At 37.7% G+C, this 20,361-nt stretch overlaps 1 protein-coding gene across 7 annotated transcripts in view; it reads left to right on the top strand.

Moving 5' to 3' along the window:
• Positions 1-20,361, top strand: part of WDR33 (WD repeat domain 33) — a 68,669-nt gene that overhangs the window by 14,859 nt on the left and 33,449 nt on the right. For 5 of the 7 annotated variants that reach the window (XM_053951548.1, XM_053951541.1, XM_053951542.1 and 2 more), the window contains exons 2-7: positions 1,598-1,821; positions 3,521-3,589; positions 4,034-4,138; positions 4,780-4,875; positions 5,347-5,498; positions 7,259-7,356. In XM_053951548.1, the coding sequence (XP_053807523.1) occupies positions 1,618-1,821; positions 3,521-3,589; positions 4,034-4,138; positions 4,780-4,875; positions 5,347-5,498; positions 7,259-7,356 (724 nt within the window). In that variant the 5' untranslated portion in view covers positions 1,598-1,617. Of the gene's footprint in view, positions 1-1,597; positions 1,822-3,520; positions 3,590-4,033; positions 4,139-4,779; positions 4,876-5,346; positions 5,499-7,258; positions 7,357-8,017; positions 8,219-14,022; positions 14,109-20,361 lie in introns of those variants that run through there. The other 2 variants (XM_053951547.1, XM_053951545.1) reach the window with 2 other exon arrangements.

Here is a 20,361-nt window from a genome sequence, read left to right as displayed (position 1 = left end):
TTCCTTACCCCACTCATGGAAATGTGCTGGTTTATTTTGAACTTGTTTGTCTCGAGTAGAGAATAGTTGTGATGGCTTTGGTGTGGGAGTTGTTTGTGTAGAGGAGCTGGGTGCTGGAGGTAGCATGTTCCATAGCTGTCACACTTCTAGCCTGAAAAGGAGAGTGTAAGTCCTGAGTTTGCAGAGCTGTTCACTGCTCTGTTCCAACAAACTACCTGATACTTAAAGGACAGCCTGCTCCTAGTGGTTAGAAAGAACCTCTTAAAAAGAATCAAACTCTGTGCTGCTTTTAAGCAGTCTCTTATATCCAGTATTTCTATCTTAGCTTTATTTTGCTACTTAAAAAGGGAAATGTTTTTGAACTACTGGGATCAAAAAAAGCAAGATAAAATTGTAAAATTGGCAGTGAAACAACTTTTCAGCTCTTTCAAATTGAGGATACAAGTATTTTGACTATGTAGGAGAGTACATTCCTTAATTTACAAGCAGATGATGTAGTCTTCTTTAAAAAGAAATCTATTTCCTTTTTTTTTATTACATGCACTTTGCTTTTGTGTAAACACTTAACCCTTTGTGCAAAGGAGTTTCTAGGTGGTTTTGAATTCCCTTGATAATAGTGCTAGTTTCATTTGGTCAAAATCTTCTACAAAGTGCTTGTAGAATGTGGGGGAGAACATGTTCAAAATGTAGTTTGAGCTTTCATTGGTTCAGCATGTGTCAGTGCCTAGTCTGAAGTTAGTATACACTTTAAAGACTGTAGTTTTCAGCTCTGAAGGAGTTGCTGTGTTCTCACCATTTAAGGATTCTTAGACTGAAAAATGAGATTTTACACTCATTTCCTTCTGTCAGAAAAATTGTGAATATTGGAATTTTCTCCCCGTCCCTCACATTTTCTTAACATTCTCATTGAGTCTTAGTTATATTTACTAAATATAACTACTATTTATTAAATATACTAAACCTTGTTAAATGTTTAGTTTATTTACTAAACCTTGTTAAATGTGTAATTAATTTATTTCGCAGTCACAGAATTGAAAATATGCCTACAGGTAGAATGTGATCTGTGGTCCATTTAGAAGAAGCTGTGTGAAAGGAGTGTAATTTTATTTTTAGGTCATAGAATAAGATGTTAACATTTGAAAACTTTTTCTCTTTTAATAGCTAAATTAAATTATAATTAATGTGGTGTTTACTGTTTTTTATACTGAATCCGAAATAGCCTCTGTTGAAGGTTCTTGCCATTTCTTGCATTTATTTATACTGTTTTACTTGGGACATACTTTTCCTGCACATTTTTAGTTTAGGGATAGTAATGCAAACCTAATAGTGATGTATTTCAATACAGAATTCCTCCTGATAGAGAACAAAATTATTTACCTGCTTTGATGTTGGTGTTATGTGGCACGGAGGAAAAATGATAATTATTCAGAGGAATCTGCAATTTTTTTTAATTAGAAACAGTAATTCCTGAAGCTGTTACTCTAAATCAGGGGGCATGCTGAAGTGGGATTTTTGTCATGCTTTGCGTGAAATGAATTTGTAGAGAAGTCTCGCTACCAGCAACGCTTGTGTGCTAAGCAGTGCTGTACCTCCGCAGCCTCCCGGCTGGACGCAGCCATGGCCACGGAAATCGGCTCCCCGCCCCGCTTCTTTCACATGCCGCGCTTCCAGCACCAGGCGCCGCGGCAGCTCTTCTACAAGCGGCCCGACTTCGCCCAGCAGCAGGCCATGCAGCAGCTCACCTTCGACGGCAAGCGCATGAGGAAAGCTGTCAACAGAAAGACCATCGACTACAATCCTTCTGTCATCAAATATTTGGAGGTCAGTAAAGGGATTTTTTGATTTTTGTTTAGAAATCTTTTTTTTTGTTTTTTTTTCTTCCTGATATTTGGGCTTGTGCTTTTCGGTTTCCGCAGAGGAGTATGGAATACTGGGAGACCTAGTGCTGCATTTTCAAGCAAAATTACAAATGCTTGTAAATTTGGTATATTGTGAATAAAAAGGGGAGGTTGAGCATTGGCAATAAAACTGCAAGTGTTGTGTATTTCAAGGTAAAACACAACTTTTGAATTATCTTGTGTAATGTTCTGACTTTTCATAAAAAACTGATTATAAATAATGTAGTCGTTCTTATTTTTGTTTTGAAACAGAAATATCCCAAAATGGAAGATGAACCATTGCCCCTTTCCCTCCAAAATGAGGGCACAGAAGTGTTTTCTCATCGTTTTAGTAAATAGCTCTTCCGCTTGCGGTGTGGCCTCTGAAAGTAATTTCTATACAGTTAAGAAATGGAGAAAAACTTAAACATTAGGTTTTATTGAAGAAATGTTTCTGTAAAAATGCTTATTTATCTCATCTGATGGGATGGCTTTACTTAAGAAATATAATTTTCTCATCCAAGATTGACTCTAGGAGTACTGGATGTCACCCTGTAAGAAATGGAATGAAATCTACTGGCATTGTTGGAGCTGCAAGAGCAAGGTTGCAGAAATGTGATGAAATTAATTCCATCTGCTCTGGCCAGTGCATGGTTACAGCTTGTAGGTGTTAACAGAAGGTTTTCGTAATAGCTAATCCATTATCGTCTAAGATCTGTTTGAACATCAAACATTTTAAACACATTCTTATGTTTTAGGAATGCCCCAAAAGAGATTCTATTAGTAGTGGACTATTCTAAAAAACAGTTTTGAAATCCAGGTCCCTTTTTACTGTAGCAGGAATAAGTACCTCAAAATTCTGTGTATTAAAACAGTAACAACATACAAAAAAACCAACCTGATCTCTGTCTGCTGGCTTCAGTACTACTGTTTTAATGTGGTTCTAGGAAAAAAAAAAAAACAAAAACAACCAAGAAAATGTGTCATTTGCTCTTGGCTTGAGAAGTTGTAGCAAACTTGAGTGATGCATCCTGGGAACATTTTACCTAGAATTGTAACTTGTTTCCATGTGCACAGATTGAAATTGGTAGGGTCTGTGGCACAAAGCCAAAATAAGTAATTCTGAATTCATAACAAGTGTTTTTGAGAAGGTTTTGTTTGACAACTCGCAAAACTAATTGAAGGTCTTGTTATCCCTTGGTCTTCTAAGTTTTGATCTTTTGAAAGCGTTGTCTTTATGCTGGCATTGCAAAAAGTCCTTTTGTAGCTTGTGCTGCTGTGTGGATTTCATGGGGAGTTTATCAGCACAGCTGCTAATGGTGTAAATTCTTGTCCTGAATATAAAGCTTTGACACTGGGCAGCAGAGTACCACAATAAAGTTCCTTGTTACACTGGACTGCTGCTTTCCTGGAGTTGCTTTAATCTGATGAAATTAACACTTTAAACATTCCTGACTCCTTTTATTACAGAGTATAAATTCCACATGTTCCTTTTCCTGAGTCCAGAGTCTTAACACAGTTAATTCTAAAATCCTTGGAGCACTTTAGAATTTCACAAACAGGATCTCCGTGTGTTTCTTATTTTCTGTTACTTAACAAGGAAGTACACTATTATGAACTAGGAGTTATTTTCTTCTTTCCAGAATAGAGTGTGGCAGAGAGACCAACGAGACATGCGAGCCATCCAGCCCGATGCAGGATATTACAATGATGTAAGTATAATTTTCCTATTCACTGATAAAGTTGTGCAAATAAAATTTGTCCAGAAGACAGGAAGGATTCTACATGTCAGCTGAAGTTATTTCTGTATCTGCAAAAAGCCTTAAAGCTATGAAGGGTATCTTCACTCTACATTATTTTGTTCTGTTGGAATCTGTGTCCATGAAGGAACCTTAAGGTTGGACAGGCTTTTAATTTCTGTGCATAAGAGCTTTCATCATGCACTGAGATTGCAACACTGCTCTTGAAGATGCTGTTTCTGGATGTTTGTGTTGTTAAATCATGCAGACTTTGAAACACTTCTACCAACTTACTTCTGGTAATATCCCTGCAAATGATAACCTTGCTTTTCCAAAAATAGGTGTTTAGAATGTGTTCTTTCCTTGAAGGTTCTGATTTCAATGTCATCAGTAAATCTTTTCTTTCTTCTCTTACAGTTGGTCCCTCCTATAGGAATGCTGAACAATCCTATGAATGCTGTGACAACAAAATTTGTTCGGACATCTACTAATAAAGTAAAATGCCCCGTGTTTGTTGTCAGGGTGAGTACAGTGTTGGGATTACTTTGTTGTGTTGTCTTAATTTAAATTAGACTGATTCTGACAAGACGGCAGTTAAGACAAGACTGACAAGATGGCAGTTAAAGCATCTTTAAATAAAAATAGCGTGTGCAGTGTATGGACTACTTCTGTGTCCAGTCTTTCTATGGAGAGCTTTAGGAAAATAAATTGTAAAGTCTGAGTACACAAGAGTTCTTACTCTCAGAGTTTGGGGTGCAATTCCTACCTTCCTTATTACATTTCAGAGACCTGACATGTCTTTTCTTGAAAGGAAATTTGGTCTCTTTGCTGTTTGAGTCTCATAGCAGCTTTTAACAACTTTTCCATGATGTCACAAGTGTTGTTTAGTATGGTTATTGTGTGCTAGAAATGTATTGCTGCCAATAAGCTGTTTCTTCTTTACAACTAGAGTTTGTCATTGTTTTTACAGTGGGCTTTGTCCTGTTGTTACAAAAGTCCTCTGGCACAGTTCTGCATTTTTGCCTTCTCTCATCCTCTAGAAAGTCATTTAGTAGCTTCCATTTCCACAGAGACCCTGAAGAAGCTCATTATTTATTTGGAGAATTGTGAAGAAATATTTGAATGCTATATTTGCACAGTTTAGTTAAATGTTTCTTTTGCAGTGGACTCCTGAGGGGAGACGCTTGGTCACTGGTGCATCTAGTGGGGAATTCACTTTATGGAATGGACTGACTTTCAATTTTGAAACAATATTGCAGGTAAAGTAATCTGTTAAGATTTCTTTGTATTTCCTTGAGGCCTTGGAGCATGTTTTAGGAAAACATCTTCACCCTGTTCATCATGGGTCTGTGTCTGAGTGGTGATGGGAGCCTTAGAGGTCTTCTACTCTGTTGTGATCCCATGTCAGGCCATGACTACAGGCAATTCACTTAATGCTTCTCATTCCACCTCCATCTTCTATATTAACTGTTCTTGAGAATGTACTATGAGTATTTGTAATAATAAAGAAACACTTTGGAAACAAAGTGCAAATACTCTTGTTATTTAGAAGACCATTTTATACAGAGTAAGGGATTTTTTCCCCCCCAACATCTTGAATGTAATTAGATCATCATTGTTCTCGTTTCCTCACTGCAGCTGTTAAGTCAGAAGTTTAGTAACTTCAGTGTTTGTGTGGATCAGACAGTATTCGAATGTGTTTGCTAGAAGTTCTGTTTCTGAATTTGCAGGCTCACGACAGCCCTGTAAGGGCTATGACTTGGTCACACAATGATATGTGGATGCTGACAGCAGACCACGGGGGATATGTGAAATACTGGCAGTCCAACATGAACAACGTCAAGATGTTCCAGGCACATAAGGAGGCGATTAGAGAGGCCAGGTTTATACACAATATACCATTTTCTGTAGTACCTATTGCCATGATTAGACTGTTCTCTAAGTGTATTCTGGGTGCAGAAATGCATGGGTTCTGTCAGATTCTGGGAAACTTCCTGCACCACATAAACACAGTATTTCCTTTTGTTTCCACATTCTCACCGTTTTGCTGGCACCTTTCTGAATTAGTATTGTCCCAGTATCCGCCTCTGCAATATGTTAGAGATGTATTTGTCTGCCGCATTTTGCACTGGTATTCTTTTCATTTTTATATGGTGACGATGTGTATCAGTTATTCCTTTTTATACGCACTGTGTAAGACAACAATTTCATTCCAAATAAAGAATTCAGTCTTTAATAATCTAACTGAATAAAATATAAAGCCTTCAGAAATAAAACACCTGCATAGTTCTCACAAAATAATAAAACACTAAATAAAGTGAAGAACTGCTTGGCTTGGTGAAGCCAAGACTTCCAGTAATACTAAATACCCACGCAGACTACCACATACAGAAGTCTAATGTTAATACTGAATGGGTTCTTCAAGCTTGAAACTGTAAGAAAGCCATTGAAAAGAAGATTGTAGGATATTCTCTTGGTTCAGTGTTGATGCCTCAGTTGTGCAAATGTATATATAAAAATCAAATCCAAAGTGATATTTATCAGTAAGATGTAAATGAAGGGTGTTTCTAGAGCAAGCCTGCATATAATTTTTAGTAAATGTTTTTAAAGTAAGCCTGAAGAGAAGCTGCAGATCTCAAATGGCACTAAAACAGTGTTTCTTTGGATTCAGGTGTTGGCCCTTGGTGATAAAGGTTCACTGCTACAAACTCGCTTTCCACTAAAGTCACCATTTTTCTTGGTAGGGTGCAGCATTTTCTGTCAGAGTTTGGTTATGAGAAGTGCTTACTTTGGATTCAGTTATTGTCTGACTATCATGGCCATGCACTGAATTTCTCTACTGCTTTAGGCCCTTTCTTGATCATAAAGATCTAGAATTTCACAAGGACTCCCTTGTGGTCTTTCACTGCACCAGAAAGAAAGTTGAGTGCCTGTCAGTTATTGGAGGTGTTCTGGCCCTATTCACATGGTTAAATAACTCCTTGCTTTTCCAGTGACTTTCATCAATCAATGTTAACTGCTGAACCTGGAAGCTGCTTACGTGTCTGTAGGATTCTTTTCATGTTGTTGGCGGGGTGTAATAAGAGGGAGTGTTTCCAAATTGCTCTTATAAGTGTTTGTTTTATATAGGTTTTTTTTTCCCCCAACAGTTAAATCAAGTAGCATTTTCTTGTAACCAGCTTTCCCTTATGTTTTGCTTCTCTGCTGCAAAGCACCTGTGACTGAAGAGGAGTTTTTTCCTAAGAACTGTTCTCCTGTGCTTCTATGCAGTGTCACTTTCTTGTGGTATTACCAAACATGAAAATCTAGGCTGACAGTTACCAAACCATATTGATGTTGCTTCTCATCCTGCAGAGAAGGCACTACTACCGTGTGCAGTCACATATAGGAAGGTGCTAAGAATAAATGACAGATTTTTTCCTCATTTGACAGGGGACTGCAATACAATAGTAATCCTATGCTGAAATCATGTCTTGTGGTGAAGTGCCGTTTGGCAGGCACTGTATTCACTTAGAAGTGCCTATGTTCAAATGCCTCCTTCAGTGTATAACACATTACAGTATAATTTTGCCCTGTCTGAGAAGCATAGATAATCTGTTAAATGCTGACTTCTTTCCCCTGCTGTGTGTCTTCATGTAACAGTTTCTCACCCACGGATAATAAATTTGCTACATGCTCTGACGACGGCACTGTTAGAATCTGGGACTTTCTACGTTGCCATGAGGAGAGAATTCTTCGAGGTATGTGTACCAAAAGTACTGATTGGGGTATTTCAAGAGGGGGAAATACTTTTTTTTTTTTTTTTTTTTAACTAGATGTTCACAATACAGAAGTATCAGCTTGCCTACAATTTTTTTCTTAATGCTCCAAACAAGTTTTTGTTTGGCTGCTGCTATAGGTGCCTTATATTCAGAGAGGCTGCAGTTCACAAGAGCATTACACTGTTTACTCTCCCCTTGAGCTCTAGACAGTGGAGGTGGATAGAAGGACATTTTACTACTCCTAATTAGGTAGAAACAGCTGTTTCTGGATCAGGAATACATTTATCTTTCTCCATAGTTTAATCTTTGTGACCGCTGTTATTTCAGAGCATGCATCTTCATGCAGAGGATTCTGTTTCTTTTCACGAGCATACCTTTCATTCTGATTTCTTGAGGCAAAGTGGTTATTTCTCATTCCTTAAGAGGAAGAGAGTATTTAAGTAGAGAAAACAGGTAAATTTTAATCACATAGTTTATAGCACAGGCAAATAATCCTAGCTATGGTTAAAGTTTCTGTCCAACATCTATGTGCACTAAATTCTGGTGCCTTTCCAGTGGCCTTCTTGAGCCTTTCTCCTTCTCTTGCTGCAGTCCTAATGAGCAGTAGCAGTAGCTTCTGATAGCTGTTCCTTTTTTGCAGATGTGTCCAAGGTACATAATTTAATAAGAATATATTAAAAGGCTGCTATGAGACTGAGGGCTGTAGATTTGCACATAATCTGCAAGGAAGATATGGAATAAAAACATGGACTTTCAGTTCTAGGTGTGTGAGCTTGTACAGTGCTTTCCTAAATTAAGGATTTTTTTTATTAAATCATGCCTCCAACTTGGACCTGCATTCGATATTTTACAAAGTAGAGCTCTCCCTGTTTCATTTGACTCTTAAGGTCTCCTCTTGTTTTACAAGCATGTTACTTTTAAATACCACTACTTTGCAAAAACCTTGAGCTTCAGCATTACTGCAGTGACGATATGTGTCCATAGACATTATGGTAGGTGTGTTCTTTGCTGGACCTGGCAAACAAATTTTTAGGTTATATACTTTACACCTGTTACTCTGGAAGGCCTCAAACAGATTTAGGACTGTTTTGCTTGATTCTTTACAGAGAAATCTTTCTGCCCTAAACATACTCTGTAGTTGCCTCCAGGTACGCACTAACCATGGGGAGGAAATAGGATTTGCCTCCATGCAGAGTTGTCAAGGTTATAAAAATCTCTCCACTTCTATTTTCTTTCAGTGTTCTGTGTAAAATAGAAGGAGAAAAGTATTTAATTTAGGCTGTAGAGAACAGAACTTGTGCTACATTTTCTTCTGTTACCTTGTGTATGTTAACATTTGATTGTAAGTAGACCTCAGATAAAATTATCCTATAGTTTCTTAGTTTATACATCTCAATATTCAATTTTTAGTTTGCACATAATTCTATAAAGAATACATTTGCTTCTACTTATATCATCTAATCACAATACCCTTCACCTTTCATGTAAGTTGGAAGTGGTTTGAAAACTATACCATCTTTGGATAAAATTGAACAGGGGAGGTTATTCCTTGTTTCTACTGTCAGATAAGCAAAAAAACACCAAACCCCAACCTAAACCCAAAGAACACCAGCAAAAACATCCCCCACACCAAAGGAAAATAATACCCAAACCACTGATTGTTGGGAGGATGTCTCTGCAAATATACAGGTTTGATTTGGCTTTGGTCTCTAGGACTGGTTTTAAATATGGTCAGAAGAGTTATTTGAAAGAACTGATGAGTAACATAATTTTCTTGGTAGAAAATACAAGCTTTCACTCTTTTATTTGGAGGTTAGTGCTTATGGCTTTAGGATACTGATCTTCAGCTTTTGGCTTCTTCATATGCATTCTGCTTTTACATATTACAAGTGTGACCTGTAATACTTCGCTGAGTGCAGCCTTCCAATTGTGTAAATACTCATGCCATTGCCATCCAGTTAGTGATCTGTAAATTAAAGTTTGGGTGCCACTGTGTCAAAGGGATTTTATGTACATTGTTTAGATAAAATACAATGCTGGGAAATTATTTTTATTTCCTAGTTTCACACATCATACAGCTATTCTGGATAATATTGGGGCTGGGAAGTTGAAGGGAGTTCTACAGTAGCCTTTAGGTCCAGAGTTTCACTTCACATGTTAAGATGTTCTTCAAGTTGTCACACGGAATTATAAAAGTCAAATGTAACTATCAGTTTATAGTCAGATGTATTAATTAAAAAGATCAATACTCACAGGGATAATATGTTGATATGTTGTTGTTCTGAATGATTTTTTCAACAACAAATTAAGGAACATATTTTAAAAAACATTTGAAGATTCTAACGGTAAGGAATGCTTTTAAAGCAATTCTGTAGAGAGCATGAAAGTTACTGGGATAAGCTTTGCTGATATAAAACAGACAGAATTCCATAGATTTATTGCAGGTGCTTTTGCTTGCACTAGAGCAAACTAATATTTATTCCTATTGTTTATTGAAATGGTTCCCTTAAAAGTGGCCTGAAGCAGCAATTCTAGACTTACCTTCTGAAGAGTATTGGAAAAACAATGGAAGTGGTAAATTACATGAGATGAATTCTTAAGGTTTTCCTGCAGTTCTTTCAGCTGTCTGGAATAGGCTGGGCATTTTTCCTTCCAGTAGTTTAACCTATGAATACATGGGCTGCATGAGATACACTTATTAACTGTATCCACTTCCCTTTAATTCCTCAAAGTGAAGATAAACAGGACACCCTCCAGGGTTCTTCACAGGTCGTGCCAGAGGTTCTGAGTCTCATTTCTTCAATCTCCAAGTCCCTTTTTGCTGGCCAGTTTTTCACTGCTTAATGTTGCTTTGGCTGCTGTTTTTACCACCAAAGCTTTCCAGGGCACAGGAGGGGGAGTTTGGGTATTTTGTTAGCAGTACATGCAGATTTATCAGGCTCCTTTTTAATACCCTAAAGACATAAATAGGATTCAATTCTTGTTTTCTTGGGGAACCATCTTTAAATAATTCAAGTGAATTATCTTGGAAGAACTTGTAGGTGGAGGAAATAGCATTGAATGTCATTGCTTCCCCACAGCCCAGGTACTGCCTGACTTTTCTCTTGAGGCAGAGCTGCTCTGGTCCTGATTTTGTACCAGTTGCTTTTCCCTGTGTGAATTTCTGTCATTTCACCATCTTGATGATGGTAACGAGTGTAGTTTAGTGCACTTATTTAAATGCATAGGTAGGAACTTTAGTGATGTTTAAAAAATGTTCTTTTAAAAATAAGACATGGAAAACAGGCTGAAGTATAGCAACATTCTATTTTCCTGACAATAATCTGTTCCTCTGAATGGCATTTCCAATAAAACCTCAGATCTTTTGTCTAAACTGTTGTAATGAAGCTAATGCTTCATTATAAATGGGAACATTAGAATGGGGAACATTTCTGTCAGAACATACACATGGATGGCTTGTAATAATGCTGAAAACATCTAGTGAAAAACTGTATGCAGTACAACATTCATGTCCCTTTATTTATATGAGAAATTAATGCTATTGCTGATTTTTTTACTGGTGGCAGTGATGTTCTGGGTAGTGTGTCTGTGCTGATGTATCCCTGGGAATATTTTGGGTAGGTCATTAATAAACACATGATTCCTTAATTATTCCCAGCATGACATCATGGGCTAGGAGGCTACAAATAGATTTTGGATTTCTCAGTCATCCTTCTCCTTCCTTCACAGTCATCCAGTAGAAATGAGTGCTTGAGAAGACTGTAATGTTTTCATTCTGAAGTGTAGATGAATTCCGTATTCCCAGGATTTCAGAGTTACCTGCTTTAAATAGGTCTTTTGGGGAGGATGACTCCACCCAGCTCTCTGAAGGATGGTATAACCCATGCTTTTTTAAAATACTTTCTAGATATGTTTTCCTATTTTCTGTCTCTAAAATAGGGTGATACATTAAATCTTTCAGCCAGTGTGGAAGACTTGACAAAAGATTTGTCTTAGCATAATTCAAACAAAGCCAATCAAGATTTTATTACATCCTGCCTGGATTTGAAATGTGCAGTTTGTAACAACATCTGATTTTTAACACTATCACCTACAAAATAACCCATGCGTTTGTGCCTGCAGAAGTCACAGCAATTGTGGTAAACAGACTTTTCATCTGCTCACAGGTTCTGAAAAAGTGTTTCCACCTCTATTCATACTGAAATAACTGAGGGATTTATTCCTTCCTTCTCTTCCATTTCTCAGTCTTTATTAAAAAATAATGTACCCTGAAGCCCCTTAAGCTGTTTGAATCTATTGTATGGTTTGTATTCTCTGCACTTTCCACCTGAAAGGGAAGGATCTCTTCAGAGTTCTTTTCCTCAGTTGAATAGCAAATCCTGTACTTAATTTAGACATGAGTTCCATGGGTAAAAAGAAGCTGAGGACCAGAGCTACATCATCATCTCGATCCCTCACTTTTGAACATGCATTATTATCCAGCTTTTAGCCTTGAAGCAAGCAACTTCTAAAACTGTTTCCTTTTCTTGGAGTAAATTGAACTCTACACTGGGTAATTTTAAAGGAAAAAACCCCAGCACTTCTGTTTCCAACTTTACTACCCTTATATGAGGTTTTTCTTTTTTTTCCCTTGTCTCAGCAAAGAGAAGAAACTCAGTAAATTCCAGAAATGCATGTATGTGAATGCCATGTTTCTTGTAAGGAGACCTATTTTTTAAAACTTCAGGGTTTTTTTTGGTGGAGAATGCTTCTTTAGACTGTTGGGATTTCAGGTATATTTGAACTGTCTTCTAGTCTGCTGGTGCATCCCTGCATGAATTTTAGAAAGTTTTCACTCAGAACAGAAGCTCAGGATGAAATGAGACCTGGCTGATAGTGGCACCAACCATATCAATCTAAAGAAGGCAAGTCCTTGAATTTTTGAACTTAAAGGGATGATCTGTTTTGGAATGCTGGATTGGACCAGCTCAGTCTCCTCTTTGTTGGTGGATTTTTTGTTTGCCAGCTGCTGTTGCAGCTCTCTGATATTTATCAATCTTTGTTGCCAAAGCTGAACTGGGGCTGGGGGAGAGAGGTGTTGCAGCTAAATCAGTTGAGGAGCAGCAAATAGCTGTGCTTTTCACATGCATTAGGCACAAGAAATGTTAAGGAATTTATTTTAATAGTGAATCTGTGAGAGGTTTTTCCCCTACACAAATGGGGTCACTTGCACAATCTGTGATGCAGGAGCTCTGTTGTTCTGCTGCTTGTGTGTTTTGCCAGTAATCCTGCTGCTGCTCCTTTGATTTTTTTGTGCATGGTGGGCTCTTTATAGTCTCATGCACTTTTCTCCTCTCATTAGCAAATGTCTCTACCTTTGTGAGACTAAAAGTTACAAATATTGTACACAATTTCTTGCTTCATAAATGGAAGGTGTCACACAACATCTATTTCCCTAGCATCTTTCTCTACGCTTTGTTCAGAGTTAAGTAGCACCAGGGACTTGGAGTGGGAATACTTATACCCTTTCCTGAGCTTGTAGCTAATCTCAGTTACTGCTGCTTGTTAGGATGGTGGATATAACCTACATTAGATGGGAAGAATCCCATTTCGTGCTTGAGGCTACTAAAAAGTGTTCAGATATCGTCTGATAACTCAGTGTTATTCCTTATAATGACTTTGAGGACTAAAGTGCATTGGTTTTCTCTGCATAGGAAACTTTATTATAGGTAGGCTTCGTTGCAATAGCCACTTCTCTATGTGTTAGAAGTAAAAATCCTTCTGAGAGTAGAGAAACTACCCTGCTGTATTGACTTAGATCAGCTTTCTATTTGTGAAGTGTTCTGGATTGAACAAAAATTTGGAGTTGAACCACTGTGTTGAGGTGATTAAAAGATGGTGATAAGGTGATAGCTTCAGGCTTTTGCTCTGCTTCCTAAAACATTTCCAGGAGAATTAGAGGATATTGAAGACTGCTCTTGGAGTTGGTTGCACCTGATATGCCTAAAAACTGTGGTTCATCATTTTGTGAGTAGTGTACAGCATACTAAGTCTTAGAGTTCTGATTCTTATCTAGAACCAGTGTTTTGAAAATCCTGAAAAATTAATAGTAAATACATAGAATTCTGAAGGAACGGTAAAAGAGATCACAAGACATGAATCACAGCACTAAGCTATAAAAAAGTTACACTGCACATTTCTGTCAAGGTTTTTCATGAGACAAGAACCAAGAGACACTGTGCAAGACAGAGATTATTTCAGATACAACTTTGAAATATTTTCATCCCTTAAAATTGTCCTGAAGCTGAAAGTTTTACAGTCACTTACATTGAGCCCAAGGGCAAATTTTACACTAGTATTTGTAACCCATCTATTCTGTTAAGCTTGGAGGAATAATGAGAAACCTCAGTGTTGCCCAGGACACCCAGTTCTCAGTGCTGCTGAAATACAGGATGGTTCCATAAGAACTTCTCTGCACTGCTAGGATTTCTTGCCTCTGGTTCCTTTTGTGTGTCTGCTGATTGCAAGGGGTAGATAAATACTGAACTAGGTGAAACCATTTTTTACAGGTTGTTAGTTATAAGTACTTGAGGGATGGGAACTTCATTTCCATCAGTTGTGACTTCACATGGAATTAAAAATAATTGTGCACAATACTCTGTGTAGGGCTCAGGACCCACCTGCAGTGAGAGCCTCTGGTGCACCTGAGAGCTTTGTCCTTCAGCCCTGCTCATGATTGTGGAGGAAGAAAAACATGATCTAAGCAGATTACATGCATAGTAATGATAAAATCCTAAATTACAGAGGCATTTGAATGCTGATGCTAAGTGTTACCAGTCTTCCTGTCTCAGCACAAGTGTGATTGTTGAAAAGGAGGCAGGCCGTGGAGGATGGTGGCCTCTGGGTATCTACTCACCAGTATCTGTCATAGCAAAAGTTCTCAAAAAAAAAAAGATACAGCTGTAATTAGCCTTAAGCTAGTTATATTGGTAACTCATCTCTGATAAAGTCTTACATGGCTGAATACTCAGAATTGGACACTTCATTAAGTAGATTTTTTATGGACTCTTTCTGACGTACCATTTCCTCAGAGAGCACAGATAGAATGAAGCTCTTTTAGAATAAGTGCTGGAAGTCTTCAGAAAATAGAAAAACACAGTTCCTTACTGAAAATAATCTATGTCAGAAACTTTCCTTGCAGGCTTCTTGATAACACTTGTATGAGTTAAACAAAACTCTTTATTTATTTAACTTTTATCTTTTTATATCCTCCTGTTACTGTACTAAAAGCTTTTTGTGCATCTAGGTAAGCATAAACTTTGCAAAGCACTTGATATTTTCTTTGCAGCATTTCTATTCTACATACTTAAATTATTTCCTGTTTTTCTTAACATTGAGCTCTGAGTGCTATTGTCGGTTTAGTAGTGAGACACTTGGCATCAAGTTTTATCATGTGAATGGTACCATAATCTCATATTTGAGATTATGTTTTGCTAGGGACAGCCAGACCCTGGGAGATGGGGAGAGAGCTTGCAAATGTTTTCCCTAAAATATAGTGGTATTTTTTTATGTCTTTCATATCTGCCTGGCATTAACTTCCTCATGAGAAAGCTGATCCTGCTTGTGATACGTTGCATTTTTAGGAAGACACAGTCAAAATTTAAACTGGGAATTTGCTGAAATGGGATTGTATAACAGACCAGGAGAAGAGGGTTAAATAAAAATCCTGAATAAATCTGTGTGAAAGTGGCTAGAAATAAGAAGCATAGGAAATGTGAGGAAAGTGTGGAGGCTGTATCAGTATGAAAAAACTAACAACAGCTTGTGTAAGGATTGAGAAAAGCTGGTGACAGTGTGAGTGTGGGGATGAGAATGAGGTGTGGTGGAACTTGACAAGTCACAGTGGGCATTTTATGAATAATTTTGGGCAACCTGAGTCACTGGATGAGCCACCAGAGGGGCAGAGGTGTTATGGCTGAGTGGCACACATGGACACAAGTGGGCAGTGCAGAATGTGCCAGGAGTGTATGTATGGTAATCTGTGTGGTAACAGTACCCCCAATATCTCTTACATTTTGTGTTCTCTGTCGTGGCTTGTAGAGACTCAAACTGATTGAGTAGAGTTAGGAACATGCTCTGTGTTTGTTCCAAAGATGAATATGGAGTGAATCACAGAACAAACTGAGTTGGAGGAGACCCCCAAGAATCATGGAGTCCAACTCTTTAGTCCTGGTCATCCCCAAGATTCACATCATTTGCCCAAGAGTATTGTCCAAACCCTTCTTGAACTCTGTCAGGCTTGGTGCTGTGACCACTTCCTGGAGACTCTGTTCCAGTGCTCAAGCATCCTCTGGGTGAAAAACTTTCCTGGTGTCCGACATAAACCTCTCCTGACAGCTCTAGGTGTTGCCCTGGGTGCTGTCACTGGTCATGAGAGTGAAGAGATCAGTGTCTGCTCCTCCCCTTCCCCCTCACAAGGAGGTTGTAGACTGCAATGTGGTCCCCTCAGTGTCTTCCAGGCTGAACAGATCAAGTGACCTCAGCTGCTCCCCACATGGCTTCCCCTCTAGACATTTCACAATCTTCATGGCCTCCTTTGAACTCTGTCTGAAACTTCATGTCTTATCTTGTGGTGCCCCAGCCTGCCCCAGCCCTCGAGGTCAGAGCAGAGCAGGACAATCCCTCCTTGACTGGCTCCCCAGGCATGGCTGGCCCTCCTGGCTGCCAGGACACCACTGATTCACATTCAGCATGCCATCCATCAGGACTTCCACAGCTGCTCTCCAGCTCTCATTCCCCAGTCCATGCACACAGCCAGGGCGGCCCTGTCCCAGGTGCAGAACCCAGCACTTGCCCTTGCTAAGGTTCATGTGGTTGGCGATTGCCAACTTGGTGCTGTTTAATGAGAGAAGGATGCCATTGTTCTGACTCCACCCAGGAAAAAGGATCTCTACCACCTGATTAAAATTCATTATCTTGTTTAGTAGTCCCTGTGAAGCTATGGGGACTTTTTTTCTTCTTTTTAAGTTTTGTCACTTTACAGCTCTAAAACTGAAGCATCTAAAGTGGCTCCTCAGATCTAAGGGTAGCTCTGGTTCACTTCAGCTGGGAGTATGGCCAAGGTACATGTGTATGCTTCTGCAGAAAGTAGCTGAGTAGATTAAGCATGCAAGCATGTACTCAAGACTTATTTATAAACTTCAGTGCAAGAACTTTCCAAAGGGCTGATCCTTTTCTCGCAGTGAAAATACAAATTGTCACTTAGTTTTGCTACTCACAGATAAGGCTTTTTGTTGAAAACAAAACACTTCTTGAGGAAGACATTTTGATTTTTGCTGTTGAAAGTATAAATGTATCTTCAGGTAAAGTAACTGTTGTGAAGTTTTTATATATTCATATGTTCATTTATAAAGGGAAGGTTTTTAGGGGGAGGTTTTTTTTTTTTTTTAAATTCAAAAGTATTAGGGCTGTTAAGTGTCTTGGCTTCAAAGAAGCACACCTGTAAGTATGACAAATCTTAACTGTACAGGAGAAATCTAAAACTACTCGAAATATATTTATCTTATAAGAAGTTTCACAGACAAGGTTTGACAATTTTTCTATCCCAGACAGTTTTGATTATTATTTTTAATTATTAACTCAGTGGAAACATCTGATATTTCTAGTTCTGCAAAACATTATGTTGATACATTACACAAGCTGTCCAGTTCAATGCATTAGCTAGTTATTATTAATAATATAATTTTATTTTTTCATATATACAATATTTTCTTAATATTTGTCATATTGTGTATGCATTGATTTTGCCCCACTGGATATATGTAGTGAGAGCTACTCCAGGTGTAACTACAGCCACATAGAGAAGTATTTGTATCATTGCAGTTTAATTTGCTGGTGTAGACAAGAACTGCAAGTATTTTACTTACGTTGTCATTGAAGGCAGGAGGTGATCTTCATCTGGTTTTGACCATTTATAGGAATTTTGTCTGAAACTTTCTGCTCAACAAAATTATATATGGCGAGTTCCCTTTAAAAATAAACACGAGCCTGAAAAGCTGAACATTAACTATAACAGGACTGGAACAGGTGCTTCTTCCAAGTCACAAAGATCTTGGAGGGTAAACTTCAAATTTTCATTCAAAAAAGCTGAGGAATGTGTTAACTTAGCTGCTTAATACTGGGAAGAAAAATAACTTTTAGTAAAAAGTAAACCCAGCTTTCTGTGTGTGCTGGCAGATGTGTGTTTTCTACCATATGTACAGTAGGTCTTTTTCTCTGCCTGTTTGTTTAGAATGATGGAGAGTATAAAAATATTGTAGCTATTGTATTAAAATCTTATATCTTAAACTTCATCACTTAAAAAAAAGATCCTCTAAAGAGAGCCATAATAACCTTATAAATTAGTAGCTGTAATACTGCTGTAATAAATGTAACTATTCTAGTTCTCAAAGGGTAAAATGAAGAGATGAAAAAAATGGAGCTCAGAATCCTATTATTAACAGCATATTGTTATATGCTGGGGAAATCAAGTCTAAATAATTATACAATACTTTTACACTTCAATTTCTCTTTAGAGCTGACTTCCTTCTCTCTTCTCCAGGATAGACTTATTCAGCTTTATTTTTTGTCTGTTTTAAGATTTAAGGAAGGAGTAGCTCTGATACACATACACAGAATCCTCAGAATTTGGATAGAAAGACCTTAACACAAAGCCTAATGCTTCTTGAGATCTATTTTTCATCAGAGATTGAGGTTCTTTCTGGCTTTATAAATAATCATTGCCCTCAAAGACTAAAAAAAGTCTCAGTGTCGTTTTTGGATTCAGTGAAGAGCTGATATTCCACCCCTCCCTCGAACCTTCTTTGGGAGGTACTTGTCCCAAGCTGTTTGATAGAGTAAAACATTCTCCTTTGAAAAGGAAAATTTCACCATTTTATAATATTTGGAGATATGTCGCACAAATTGATGTAGAGATGGTATTCATGTGTAATTTCCCACTTAAGTGCAAGTTTAATGGGAATCCCCAGAAGTTCAAATGAGTTCAAACTCATTGGTGTTCCAGATATGTTGCCATTATAAAAATAAATATTATAGTAAAGTTAAAAGTTCTAAAAAAGAAAGTAGTTTATCTCCATTTCTCATCCAGTGGAAAACACATTTAAAAGGCCATTTTCACTGCAGAGATGATCTCATGTTCAGGGTATTTTTTTTTTTCACCTGTTCTCTTACTAGGGCAGTAGAAGAGTGTGAGAGCTTTGCTTAATTCTAGGGTAGTGCATTCTCTGTCCTTGGAGGTTTTCAGACTGAACCTGGATAAATCCCTGAGTAACCTGCTCTGACTTCATAGCTTTGAGCAGCAGATTGAACAAGAGACTTTTGAGATTTCTTCCAGCCTGACTTACCCAGTGCTTCTGGGGTACTGAATTGTACTGAATTTCCCTGTTTTGCCAAAGCCAGCAAAAATCCTACTGATGTAGGATTCAGCTGTCCACCAGCACATGTGACATAAGGGACTGATCTTGAAAAAAATCAAAATTTCTATATTTTTTTTTAGTTTCTTTTTCTAGCAGCTTTTAACATGCTTGAGGAAATGCACATTATTTAGACTGGAAAGGTTTCACGTTCAGTGGGTCTTTTTTCAGAGATGCTAGATGTTTGATCATTCCCTAGGAACTAATAGTATGGTAATCACTGAAGTTTCAGAACTTCCTGTGTCCAGCAAACATTAAAACTTTGTTGTCAATAAGGTGGATGGTGTGATGGTGTGCTGTCAGCATCTTTAAAGCTTCTGCTGATGTAGTGAGGTAAACAAATACCTACAGATATATATACATACACACACACACACTAAATATGTGTAATTGTTATATTTGCATATATATTTTTATATAAACATCTGTAATTGTCCCAGTGGCACATTTTATCACCTTAATACTCGTTTGCTACTTTCTTCTGTGTGTCAAAATGATGCAGGCTTGAAAAAGACTCTACAGGTTGTGATGTAAAGCTGTAAAATCCATGCACTGTTAAGTTGAAAGTCTTTGCTTTAAAAAATAAGAAGAAAAAAGTGATTTAGGTAGATGCTTTACTCCGTGGAGTAGGGCAGCCTAGATTTGTCTCTGTGCATTAGTGTTCCTGAAGCTGCATTTCTCTAGATCACATTCCCAGCTTCTCCAAAGACTTCCTAAGTAGACCTGCTGTGTTTACAGAAATAATCCTTTACATCCAGGTGAAATGTGTTAGATATTTTTTTTCTTTTTTTTTTTCAAGTAAGAGCTGATCTACAAAGTATATTTCACTGTTCATTCCCACACCTGTTCCAGGTCTTGCCTGTAATGTCTAAACCAAAATTATTTAATTTCTGAGTTTAAGCATTTTAACAGAGGGCTGCACATTACTAAATATTGAGACTGCAGTTATCTTAAAATTAAAAAAAAAAATTTTAGAAGTTGCTTTGTCTTAAAACATGAAAAGTGCAGGCCAGATTTATCTTGGTGTTTTTACTACATCTGAGTTTAGAAAGGAGTAACCACACATTTCAAAACTTGCAGACAAAATTTTCCCATTTGAATTGTAATTAATAGAGAACAAGGTAGAGTTGCACATGGGAAATACAGTCTGGACAGCTTTAAAGCCTGTTTCTGTATAGCTTAGGTACTTTTCAGTTGTTAGCAATTTATCTCTGTTTTTTAAGGATTTATTGAGTCTGTAGCTTGATAGAGTGCTGGGTGTTACTGCTTGCTGTTCATGCCTGGTCAAGAAGAATCCTGCCTTTTCTTTGTCTGCCTTCTGTTCTTTTTACCCATGCATAATTCATAGGCAGAAATAGTGGTTTTAATTAGACCAGCTGATACAGTGAGAGAAAAGAGTAGGGTTTTGTTGTTTGGGGTTTTTTTGGTTTTTTTAAGGCTACACCAGCCCTTCTTAAGGATGCAGAAACTTGCTTATTTTAGGTCAGCTGATGTAGTTGGATAATAAGATGCATTTTCCCTGCAGATCTTGCTT

This window comes from Vidua chalybeata, chromosome 10 (genome assembly GCF_026979565.1).
Source record: "Vidua chalybeata isolate OUT-0048 chromosome 10, bVidCha1 merged haplotype, whole genome shotgun sequence".
In the NCBI taxonomy this organism is placed as follows: domain Eukaryota; kingdom Metazoa; phylum Chordata; class Aves; order Passeriformes; family Viduidae; genus Vidua; species Vidua chalybeata.
The sequence above is the reverse complement of the archived record's forward strand: the minus strand, read 5'-3'. Positions and strand labels throughout refer to the sequence as shown.